Below are 12,825 nucleotides of genomic sequence, written 5' to 3' on the forward strand. Positions count from 1 at the left end.
TCTTGAATGTAACATTTTATTTAAAAAATATACATTGAAATTACATGTATACAATATAAATGTTGAAAGGTGATGATACACAAAGAACACCAACACACATATGTCTAATTTCCACTCGGATTCAAATATGTAATACTTTAGCGCAGGGAGTCAAACCAAAGAACAACAGTACAAATGTAAAAAAACAAAAGACAATGTAATGAGAGACAGCTCACATTTTGATACTAATGACGAATATTCATACATACGCTTTATCATCTACATTGCAAAGCTAACAACGTAAAATCTGTTTCAAGCATGTTCAATTATTATTTTTCATTTATTTTCTTTACAATTAATACAAACATCAAAATGTCCCCCGCATGTAGACTTTTCAGTATGTGGCACCCCTGCTTTAGCATCAATAAAAAAAAACATGAATTTTGTTTTCTGTATCATTTTAAATTCTGACTATCCTATTTATTCTATATTGCTTTTGATTGACGCACATGTGTGTGTGTGCTCATCCTTAATTAGGATGTAAAATGTACCATGATTTAAAGGCCTACTGAAATGAATTTTTTTTATTTAAACGGGGATAGCAGATCTATTCTATGTGTCATACTTGATCATTTCGCGATATTGCCATATTTTTGCTGAAAGGATTTAGTATAGAACAACGACGATAAAGATTGCAACTTTTGGTATCTGATAAAAAAAAGGCTTGCCCCTACCGGAAGTAGCGTGACGTAGTCAGTTGAACATATACGCAAAGTTCCCTATTGTTTACAATGATGGCCGCATGAAGTGAGAGAGATTCGGACCGAGAAAGCGACAATTTCCCCATTAATTTGAGCGAGGATGAAAGATTTGTGGATGAGTAAAGTGCAAGTGAAGGACTAGTGGGGAGTTGAAGCTATTCAGATAGGGAAGATGCTGTGAGAGGCGGGGGTGACCTGATATTCAGCTGGGAATGACTACAACAGTAAATAAACACAAGACATATATATACTCTATTAGCCACAACACAACCAGGCTTATATTTAACATGCCACAAATTAATCCTGCATAAAAACACCTGCGTGTTTGTTATGCTAGCTCCTAGCTCCTCTGCTAGCTCCTAGCTCCATAGAACACGCCAATACAATTCAAACACCTGATCAACACACACAATCACTCAGCCCAAAAGACCGTTCACCTAACCCAAGGTTCATAAAGCTTATATATTTTTAAAAAGTTACGTACGTGACGCGCACATACGGTCAAGTTATCAAATGTTTAGCAGCCAAGGCTGCATACTCACGGTACCTGATATTCAGCTGGGAATGACTACAACAGTAAATAAACACAAGACATATATATACTCTATTAGCCACAACACAACCAGGCTTATATTTAATATGCCACAAATTAATCCTGCATAATAACACCTGCGTGTTTGTTATGCTAGCTCCTAGCTCCTCTGCTAGCTCCTAGCTCCATAGAACACGCCAATACAATTCAAACACCTGATCAACACACACAATCACTCAGCCCAAAAGACCGTTCACCTAACCCAAGGTTCATAAAGCTTATATATTTTTAAAAAGTTACGTACGTGACGCGCACGTACGGTACGGTACGTGTTATGCTAGCTCCTAGCTCCTATGCTAGCTCCTAGCTCCATAGAACACGCCAATACAATTCAAACACCTGATCAACACACACAATCACTCAGCCCAAAAGACCGTTCACCTAACCCAAGGTTCATAAAGCTTATATATTTTAAAAAAGTTACGTACATACGCAAAAAAAAGTTGCGCACATACGGTCAAGCGATCAAATTTTAGAAGCCAAAGCTGCATACTCACAGTAGCACGTCTGCGTCTTTGTCATCCAAATCAAAGTAATCCTGGTAAGAGTCTGTGTTGTCCCAGTTCTCTACAGGCGTCTGTGTATCGAAGTCAAACGTCCTCCTGGTTAGAGTCTCTGTTATCCGAGTTCTTCCATCTTGACTGCATCTTTCGGGAATGTAAACAAAGAAGCGCCGGCTGTGTACTGTTGTGGCTGACTACGTTCGAAAAATACGTCCATTTCGCACCGACAACTTTCTTCTTTGCTTGCTCAGCTTCCTTCTCCATAATGCAATGAACATGATTGAAACAGATTCACGAACACAGATGTCCAGAATACTGTGGAATTATAAAATGAAAACAGAGCTTTTTCGTATTGGCTTCAATGTGGAAGGCATACCCGTGTTCCCCGGTCTACGTCACGCGCATACGTCATCCTCAGAGGCGTTTCGAACCGGAAGTTTAGCGGCAAATTTAAAATGTCACTTTATAAGTTAACCCGGCTGTATTGGCATGTGTTATAATGTTAAGATTTCATCATTGATATATAAACTATCAGACTGCGTGGTCGGTAGTAGTGGGTTTCAGTAGGCCTTTAAGTTGGGTAAGGGTGTATTGCTCAGATATTGATATCGATTGAAGTGAGATTGTATCGGCTTGCATCTAAAATCTCTGATATAAGCTTCGATACAAGCAGTCCTTCAGCGTGTTTACTTGTCAGCCATCCATCCATCCATCCATCCATTTTCTACCGCTTATTCCCTTCGGGGTCGCGGGGGGCGCTGGAGCCTATCTCAGCTACAATCGGGCGGAAGGCGGGGTACACCCTGGACAAGTCGCCACCTCATCGCAGGGCGCGGGTCAGCCAGTTAACATCTAAATGTCCTCCAATAAACACACAAGGTTGGTCTTTTCTCGTATTTTAGGGAAGTAATTTTCAAAAGGTAAACATGGTAGGCTATTATCTACTAGAAGCTAACAGCTACACAACAGCTAAGCACACAATAGCAAACAAGCTAGACATTTGAAATAAGTGTCCTTCATTGAACAATATTGCAGTTTAAAACACGACATTTGTCAATATAAACAAGTATCGAACATCTACAGTATAGTCACATATTACTCACACATACAACATCTATCCAGTAACAAATGTCATGAGCTTAACTTAATGAATTGTTATTACACTCAGGTACCACATTAATCATTTACCACTCTAGTTTAACTTAAAGATTTGCCACTGGAGTTAAAGTCACAGTCGGACATTAAACTTTTCTCCACAAAACTGAAAAAGTGGCTTTAGGAAAATCAGAAGTGTGAGCAGTAGAACTGGATGTAGTGTGGACAAATGGGGCCAATTATTTTCAATGTGTTTTTATTTTTGTACTCGTCTTTATCCTTTTGTATGTGTTTTACACTATTCTCAACTTTTTAAAAAAGCCTAACCAGGGACAGGGGTTGCAAATTAGCCTGTGGCTAGAAGTCTTATGTACTTTGACATCGGTTACCTATGGGTAGCAATGTTTCATTGTACTGTCCCTGTCAAATAAATACATGCATAAAAAATAAAAGACAGCATATGTACATTCCAGGCGGTTAATAAGAAATAAGTTAGTGTTTTTCATTCCCACCATTGTTCTAAGTTTGACTAATTTCACTCGCTCAAAGCCTTTTGTAACATTCCACGTTCCACACTAATAAAAGTTTGTATGATTCCTGCTGATATCGTAATAGATAAATATCAGTATAGGCTAATACTCAAGGCGGCAATATTGGTATCGTATCGAAAGTGAAAAAGTTGTATGGGGACATTCCTAATTGTGAGTGAACATAATGTTACAATTAATACATTAATATATTTACATGTTTTAACAAAAAACTGAGAAAAAAATATTGAATCAGTGTAATATTGAATTATTATTTTGGGACATGGTATACATAAATGTGACATTACTGGCCCATAAAATATGTTACAGCAATTAAGAGTGAAAAAATACAGAATTTGTGTAACATGCTTATTTTTAAATTGTATGTGATATTACTTGCCCCATTCCTCTCGTCAGAGATTACTTTATCTCAGTGTAGAACTGTCCAATGTAAAATCACATTTTGTAAGAGTAATGTGCATTAAAAAATAGTTAAAATTATACTTTTAGCATTAGCGAAATAGTCTGAGGGTGGAACTGCAGTGTCAAGTTATGTTTGATCACTTGATCACTGTATGTAAACCGGAAGGCAGTATTTCATCTTCTGCAACAGTCGATTGATAAGACTCCTTCCCGATCATGCAAAAGACAAACAAGGTGGTGCAATGAAGGATGCATCATACAATAACAGTCCCGAGTCAGCAGAATGCCGCTTATGATCTGTGATAGGATTTGGAGTTGGTGGGACTTTGAAGAGCCGTCTCCACGCCGAGATATTGATTGTGATAGTTGTTTAGATAAAGATTAAAGATGGTCTTAGTTTGTTTAGCGACTCCAAAGCTTCTTCATGCTGCACTGTGTTCTAATTGCAATGTGTTTGCACTTCGCCCTTCAGCAATGTGTTCCAATCTATTCTTTTTCGTATGAATGAGCATACTGACGAATAAAACACTCGCAACGAATCACACTCGGGCACATTGTCAGCTAACTTCTGCAGGTTTAGACACAAGGGGGTGAAAGGTCACATCATCTGCATACAACCCCGTCGAGACCGAGACATGTCAAAGCACGGCGACCAGCTAACCATCCAATTCATCACAGAATAATTAGCCACCTTTGTCTTTCTTCTTGTGATAGTGCTGTTTTTGCATGTGAAAAGAGAGGAGTAGCCTGCTGCTGATCATGTACTATGTTGTCTTTGACACTACTGCTGCTGATTAATGTGCGCAAATCCCCTAATGTGTGTTTGTGCGAAACAATAATCACATGACTGTCAGCAGCCCTATTTAGCAGCTTGGAAGCATACATGAAAATACACAATACATAGAGTGCAGTCTTGCTATGCAAAATAAGGTACCGTATTTTTCGGACTATAAGTCGCAGGTTTTTTCATAGTTTGGCCGGGGGTGCGATTTATACTCAGGAGCGACTTATGTGAGAAATTATTAACACATTACCGTAAAATATCAACTAATATTATTTAGCTCATTCACAAGAGACTAGACGTATAAGATTTCATCGGATTTAGAAATTAGGACTGACAGATTGTTTGGTAAACGTATAGCATGTTCTATATGTTATAGTTATTTGAATGACTCTTACCATAATATGTTACGTTAACATACCAGACACGTTCTCAGTTGGTTATTTATGCGTCATATAACGTACACTTATTCAGCCTGTTGTTCACTATTCTTTATTTATTTTAAACTGCCTTTCAAATGTCTATTCTTGGTGTTGGGTTTTATCAAATACATTTTCCCCAAAAATGCGATTTATACTCCAGTGCAACTTATATATGTTTTTTTCCTTCTTTATTATGCTTTTTTGGCCGGTGCGACTTATACTCCGGAGCGATTTATACTCCGAAAAATACGGTATACTGTTTATTGATAACAATGTCAAAGCCATAAATTAGGAACATTAGGGATGTGAATCTTACAAAAAGTCACGATTCTATTCCGATTCTTGGTGTGACGATTCCATTGAACATCGATTGTCCAATGAACATGATTCTCGGTTAAAATTTAAAAAATTATAATAAATAATTTAGAAAAAGATTACAAAAGCTTCTCTTGGGTGCTGATGTATGTCGTACACATGCAGGAGATGGCCTAAAAAACCTAATTTGAAAAATGTATTCTTAATTTTTTTTATTTTTTTTTAAATCATGAATTAAATAAAAAATAAATAATAATCCCAATCAGATGTGAATTGATTTTTTTTCAGCGCCCATAAAAACATGACTGAATGAAAATCACAATCATTAATTTCTATATTTATAATATTACTGCTTTATTAATTTTTTTTTTTATAAACATTATATGAGTGAATAGGTCTGCCAACTGAACCCTTAAAAACCAAATTGTCCCATTTTTAGAAACAAATGAAGTCCCGTTTGAGTCTATAAATTACACACTTTTGCTTTGATAATCAAAAATAGTTAGAAAACTATCAATAGAATTAATAAATGACATGGTGCACTCTATAAAAGATTACAGAAAACCTATTTTCTGTCACCAATAAGAGAATAAAACCGCACAATTCACCAGTTCTATAGTCAATCTCTCTGGTTTATTGGTTAGAATTATTCCTTATTATTAATAATTAGAATAAATACAGTGTCCCCACTTGAATGCTGTATTCATACCGTTTTAAGTTTAGCAGGACACAGGTCTGTTAAATACGTTTTCTTCTGTTAATTTAAGCAGGAAATATATTTATTTACAAACAATATTTTGTTAATTCTGTAATTTTACACAAACACACAAAATACTGAATAAATCATTTCCATATAATAAATTCTGGTTCGAGTCAAACAGTCTAAAAGTGCTTTCACACAAACACAAATGCCAGGAAGGTTTTTTTAATTTTTAGGAAGTTGGCAACCTTATGAGTAAATGAATTCATAATAAACGTGACCCATAGTGTGATCAAAAGTGTGCAAGCGCCAGTGTATTTACGAGTTTATTTTTTCAGCTATACCTGGCAATAATCTCCAAAACACAATTTTAATTTTAATTGTATTTATTGCAAATGGTCACTTTAGAAAAATGGCATATTTAACAAAATAAAGAAAACAAAGTTGTTTACAATGAATGCCACTGCTACTTTTATTAATTCTCACTGTGTACCTTTTTATGGAGTTTCTGATGTTCTGCTGCTTTTCTTTCTGAACAAAGCAACAACGACCTCATCAGCTGATCACCATTCATCTTTTTTGTTAAGTGGTATCGACGAGGCTGTTCATCCCTCAAAGAGCGTCCTTTGACGTGTGCCACGTTCGCCAATGGCCATGGCAGCACTTTGATAAAGATGAGGCGATAACTGACTGAGGTTTAAGTCACACTTCTTCTGCTGACAAAAATAAACCCCACCCCAACATTGTGTTGCTGATTTCCCAAGGCCTCAGGTGATCAATATAAAAGGTGTCTTGACACAAGCAAGGGTCACTCAACAGACTTACTGGGAAGGAACACACAACCACGCTGGACGTCCATTACAGTTACTTGAGTCCAGGTCTTCATTCATTTAAGAGCTGCCATGTGGAAGGACTCTTGTAACGGTAAGTGCAACATTTTATGTGACTTTGCCTGATTTAGAACGAGTAGATACATGTTTAGGGCTGTCAAAAAATATGTTCACTTATGTGATTAATCACAAATCATATTGAATTAATGCAGATTAATCAGTTTATTTTGACTATACATGCTCCTTTACCGTAACCATGGATGGTTACCTGAAAGGTTGTCATACTGTCAGTCAAAGATGACTGAGGAGACTCCGACTGGTGTGCTTGCTGGCAGATAAACACTGGCTGTACTTTAGATAAAACTGTTAGCAAGTTGTTCAAATAAATGTAGTGCAAAATATGTTCCTGTATGACATTCTGACAAAATATCCCATTTGTGTTAAAATTTGAGGGTCTTTTTTTTTTGTAATTTACTGTGGCTAATCATGATTAATATAGACTCAAAAATGTGATTAGGCTGATTAAAATAAATAATAATTTGACAGCTCTAGTTTTGTTTGAGGTATTTTTAAGTGTTAAGTTTGTAATGTATGACTTATTGTATGCTTCTGATGTTTAATGATAACTTGGACAAGTTATGCAAGTAAAAAGTCAAATTCTCCTCCAGATCCGAATATCCTAAAAAATAACATCCTCTGCAGTGGTCATTTGTTTTTGTTTGTTAAAAAAGTCGCCAACATGTCCACTGCAGAGGACTTTGGTTAGTTAGAGGATCAGTAATGCAATTGATCATAATAATAAAATAAATATTTTTTTTAGTATTTTTGACCTGTTGTTCTCTCAGATGATGCCAGAAGTGCGTCTTCCAGCGGCGCCTCCTCTCGCAGTGCCAGTCGCAGGAAGAGGACAAGTTTCTCCAAAGAACACGTGGAGCTTCTGAGGGCCACTTTTGAGACAGACCCTTACCCTGGCATCAGCCTAAGAGAGAGCCTGTCTCAGAGCACAGGCCTTCCAGAGTCCCGCATTCAGGTAGATAATACATCGCTTTAATCTGACATTCATGTTTTAGTATGCTGCAAGAAAAATATTCATAAGAAATTAATTGTTCAAAATGTAATTGCTCTTTAAAACTCTCTAATGCTCATAATGAAGGTTGTGTCGCCCAAGTTCCAAATGAGTACATGTGCATTAAGATGTCAAAACAACAACATCTAGATTGGATTGTATAGAACAAAAGCGAATATCGGTACTCAATGGTACCAATATTTGGTACTTTTGTGTGTGTTCATGTGTTATTAAATGTCAATTAGTTTGATATTACTTTAAAAAAAAAATCTAACAATAAACATTACCTGATAATGAAAACTGTGCTGTCCAGTTGTGATATCTTGTTTTCTCACACTTCTGAGTCTCATTTGCAAGTATGGATTCATTTTAGTTTGTCCTATTTGTGTTGCCGTAGTCAGGAAGTAGTCTCTGTCCTTAAATTGAAAAAATCTTTGTGCTTAAATTGAAAAAGTATTTTGTCTTTTGTTGGGTCCAACAACGTGTTTATACTGTAAGTATTGTACTTATTAAACAGCAGCTCTTTGATGGTAACGCAAATCTTAGTTGTAGTTTTCATTACCAAACTAGGTGGAGTTGAAATCGCCATGTAAAATCTCTAATGCTAATCATTAGCATCGAGATAGTGCATTTTGAAAAGTAGAGCCTTACTTTTGAGCGCTTTCTATCAGGCATGCTTGCTTTGCTGGCTTGGAAAATTGCAATATGTAGAGGCAGTCCGCTATGAATAGGTCTGTTTGCTTGCAGAGTGTTTGAGCTAGTGCCGAGTCTGCAGCCGGACGTGACGTCACGTGCAACAATGGTATTGAAATATGGTACCGTTTGATTTTACATAAATTAGTACCCGGTAGCAGCGATGGAATTCAATCAGTACATATACAACTATATAATTCGGTGCCTGTCCCTACTTGACAGGTTGAGTATGTCTTGTGTGCCAGCCTGGTGCGTTTCACCCAGTAAAAACGGACTGTGACCTGAAAAAAAGCTTTCCAAGTGTGTTTTCTTGCAACCACACAGAATGTTTCTTACGTAGAAGGTGTGTATTTTCAAACGATACCACTATCATGCTCTTGCTCCACTTGATGACGCAAGCGTTTTTTTTTATCAGGATTTTTGTTTGAGTGCAGCTGTGACCACTTGATCGGAACCCCTCTCCAGTTCCACTTGGTCTCCAGAAAATGATTAACAGAGTATTTTGTTTAGGGATGGGTACCGAATTTGGTACTCTTATAGGTACCGATCAAAGTCCATTAGTACTACTGGGTATTAATTCACGTAAAATCCAATGGTGCTATAACTTTTTTTGCGCGTGACGTCATTTCCGGTTAGAGACTGGCATCGGCTCAAGCACTTGGCTGGGAAACAGTCATGCACTCATAGTGGACTCAGACAGAATGCCTCTTGATATTTTTACAATTTTCAATCAATCAATCAATCAATCAATCAATCAATGTTTATTTATATAGCCCTAAATCACAAGTGTCTCAAAGGGCTGTACAAGCCACAACGACATCCTCGGTACAGAGCCCACATACGGGCAAGGAAAACTCACCCCAGTGGGACGTCAATGTGAATGACTATGAGAAACCTTGGAGAGGACCGCATATGTGGGTAACCCACACCCCCCCTACTACGAACGGGGTAACAGGGGGACGGCGTGGCGAAGTTGGGAGAGTGGCCGTGCCAGCAATCTGAGGGTTACTGGTTCAATCCCCACCTTCTACCATCCTAGTCACGTCCGTTGTGTCCTTGAGCAAGACACTTCACCCTTGCTCCTGATGGGCCTGGTTAGCGCCGTGCTTGGCAGCTCCTGCCATCAGTGTGTGAATGTGTGTGTGTGAATGGGTGAATGTGGAAAATAGTGTCAAAGCGCATTGAGTTCCTTAAAAAAAAGGTAGAAAAGCGCTATACAAGTACGACCCATTTACCATTTACGAAGCCACGCTGTTGTAACACATGCAGAATATGGCTTGACATTGTCTTGCTGAAATAAGCAGGGGCGTCCATGAAAAAGACGTTGCTTGGATGGCAACATATGTTGCTCCAAAACCTGTATGTACCTTTCAGAATTAATGGTGCCTTCACAGATGTGTAAGTTACCCATGCCTTGGGCACTTATACACCCCCATACCATCACAGATGCTGGCTTTTCAACTTTGCGCCTAGAACAGTCCGGGTGGTTCTTTTCCTCTTTGGTCTGGAGGACACGACGTCCACAGTTTCCAAAAACAATTTTAAATGTGGACTCGTCAGACCACAGAACACTTTTCCACTTTGCATCAGTCCATTTTAGATGAGCTCAAGCCCAGTGAAGCATTTATGGGTGTTGTTGATAAAATGGGATTGGCTTTGCATAGTATAGTTTTAACTTGCACTTACAGATGTAGCAACAAACTGTAGTTACTGACTGCGGTTTTCTGAAGTGTTCCTGAGCCCATGTGGTGATATCCTTTACACACTGATGTCGCTTTTTGATGCAGTACCGCCTGAGGGATCAAAGGTCACGGGCATTCAATGTTGGTTTTCGGCCTTCTGTGAGCCTTTTAATGATATTTTGGACCGTAGATGGTGAAATCCCTAAATTCCTTGCAAAAGCTGGTTGAGAAATGTTGTTCTTAAACAATTTGCTCACGCATTTGTTGACAAAGTGGTGACCCTCGCCCCATCCTTGTTTGTGAATGACTGAGCATTTCATGGAAGTTGCTTTTATACCCAATCATGACACCCACCTGTTCCCAATTAGCATGTTCACCTGTGGGATGTTCCAAATAAGTGTTTGATGAGCATTCCTCAACTTTATCAGTCTTTTTGCCAATTGTGTCAGTTTTTTTTAAACATGTTGCAGGCATCAAATTCCAAATGAGCTAATATTTGCAAAAAAAAAACAAAGTTTTCCAGTTCCAACGTTAAGTATCTTGTCTTTGCAGTGTATTCAATTGAATATAGGTTGAAAAGGATTAGCAAATTATTGTATTGTATTTTTATTTACGATTTACACAACGTGCCAATCTCACTGGTTGTGGGTTTTGTATATATATATATATATATATATATATATATATATATATAGAGAGAGAGAGAGAGATAGATAGATATGCTATTTTTAAACAACTATTAACACATTTTAACACACACAAAAGTACTGAAAAATGTTTCTGTTGAGTACTGGTATCGTTTCCCACGTATCTGGAATTGGTTCCATATCGATTCAAATATGAAAGGTCCCTATTATTGATTATCTCGTCCGCCGTCACATCTTACATCTTTTCTTCCTTCCTTCCCAGGTGTGGTTCCAGAACCGCAGAGCTCGTACGCTGAAGTGCAAAGGAGCCAAGAAGACGCTGTGGCAGACTGATAGTCCAGTTGAGGATGCTTCAGCTCCACTTGTTGCCCGGGGGCTTCAGACGGGGTCCATGGTGCCACTGGGCCCACCGCCATCCTATCCTGCGCAAGTGAAGGAGGAGACAGAAGAAGCCTGTTTTTATGCTCAGTGTCCTCCAGTTTACCCCACTATTAAAGAACATGGACACTATGCATCCATATACGGGCTGCATCAGGGCACACCCGTAGGTAACCGCACCAGCCCACCCCTGAGGGGCTACTGGTCTCATCAAGGCACCCAATCATCTCCCATGACCCCGATATGGTGCCACTCTCCCCTGAAGGGGCAGAACTATGGCCCAAATTCCAACCAAGCCCCAACCTTCATGTACCCAGGGGCTGCCGAGCAACATATATACTTCCCCTCGTCCAGCTGTCACTCTTCCACCCCAGACACACCGGATTCTGGGTACTGGGACGCCGGCCTGGAGAACAGCCCTTCGTTGGAGCCGCACTACACACAGCTGGAGGATTCATGGAGTTTTCTGGAAGGCAGCAGGGAGGCTGGATTTGCACCCCTGCAACAACATACTCCTTTACCTGAGCTGTCACTGCAGGAGATTCTGGGCGAGCTGGATGAGGACTGGCTGGGGGGAGAGGGACTAGACGGACGTGGTGCTCAGGACAAAATGGCCCTGTGCTGATGAGGACTCTGTAAGTTGATGTTGAAAAAGGACAATGCCAAATTAAATGTAAAAATATGATTTGTTTCAAATGCTTCTGAGATGTGTACACAAAAACAAAACAAAAGGTATTAGAAATGGGAGAGGGTATCCAACCTCAGACATGATGCTTTCTTTCATGACATAAATAACAATTTAATGTATTTATACATCCAGCTTCTATTTATAACATGTATTTATAGTTTTCTGCACTTTTATACTAATAAATCAATTTAAAATGACGGTATTGTCTGTTTTCTCTATGCAACTATACTGTATTTGGACATGTTTAATGTTTTCTGTTCTATTTTAAGCCTTTCGGGAGAGTAGGCCACATAGAGGTGCTAGTGAGTAGAAAACTAACTAAAATATTCTTAGTTCCTTAAAAGTTCTTCGAAAAAATAATTAATACCCACAGATATTTAAATAGGCCTGCTGTCGTGTTGTGAACCATCTGGCCTTTATCTTCAAAGGCAAATATTTTCTTTCAAAATTAAGGTGATGCCAACATGCTAGCTATTAACGTTATTAGCAAAATACTAATACCATTAATACTAACCAAAAGTACAAAAAGTGCCAAGGCAGTTCTATAGTGTTCCTATTTCATGAAATGTATATATTTTGTATTCAGAGACAAGTAAAACAGCTAACTTGCTAGCATGCCAATTGTTAGCATGCTAATTGTTAGCAAGAGAGCACTACATATGACCAATCAAAAGTTTGGAGACAGTTGCTAATGTTTCTGAATGAAAAGATGTGTCCAAACTTTTGACTATTGTTGTACTTTT

General features: G+C 38.4%; 1 protein-coding gene across 1 annotated transcript; it reads left to right on the forward strand.

Annotated features, from left to right (window-relative positions):
* Positions 1-7,667: 7,667 nt before the first annotated feature.
* Positions 7,668-12,019, forward strand: mxtx1 (mix-type homeobox gene 1). Its single transcript, XM_062057874.1, has 3 exons — positions 7,668-7,689; positions 7,774-7,958; positions 11,279-12,019. The coding sequence occupies exons 1-3, from the start codon at positions 7,668-7,670 to the stop codon at positions 12,017-12,019; spliced, it is 948 nt and encodes a 315-aa protein (XP_061913858.1).
* The last annotated feature ends 806 nt before the right edge of the window (positions 12,020-12,825 follow it).

This window comes from Entelurus aequoreus, linkage group LG09 (genome assembly GCF_033978785.1).
Source record: "Entelurus aequoreus isolate RoL-2023_Sb linkage group LG09, RoL_Eaeq_v1.1, whole genome shotgun sequence".
Classification (NCBI taxonomy): domain Eukaryota; kingdom Metazoa; phylum Chordata; class Actinopteri; order Syngnathiformes; family Syngnathidae; genus Entelurus; species Entelurus aequoreus.

What these genes read in the sequence shown, in the direction of transcription:
- mxtx1 (XM_062057874.1), top strand. Translation starts at nt 7,668, where the DNA reads ATGTCCACTGCAGAGGACTTTG. An exon ending in GTCCACTGCAGAGGACTTTG is followed by an intron (nt 7,690 to 7,773) that starts GTTAGTTAGAGG and finishes TTGTTCTCTCAG; the next exon opens with ATGATGCCAGAAGTGCGTCT. An exon ending in TTCCAGAGTCCCGCATTCAG is followed by an intron (nt 7,959 to 11,278) that starts GTAGATAATACA and finishes CTTCCTTCCCAG; the next exon opens with GTGTGGTTCCAGAACCGCAG.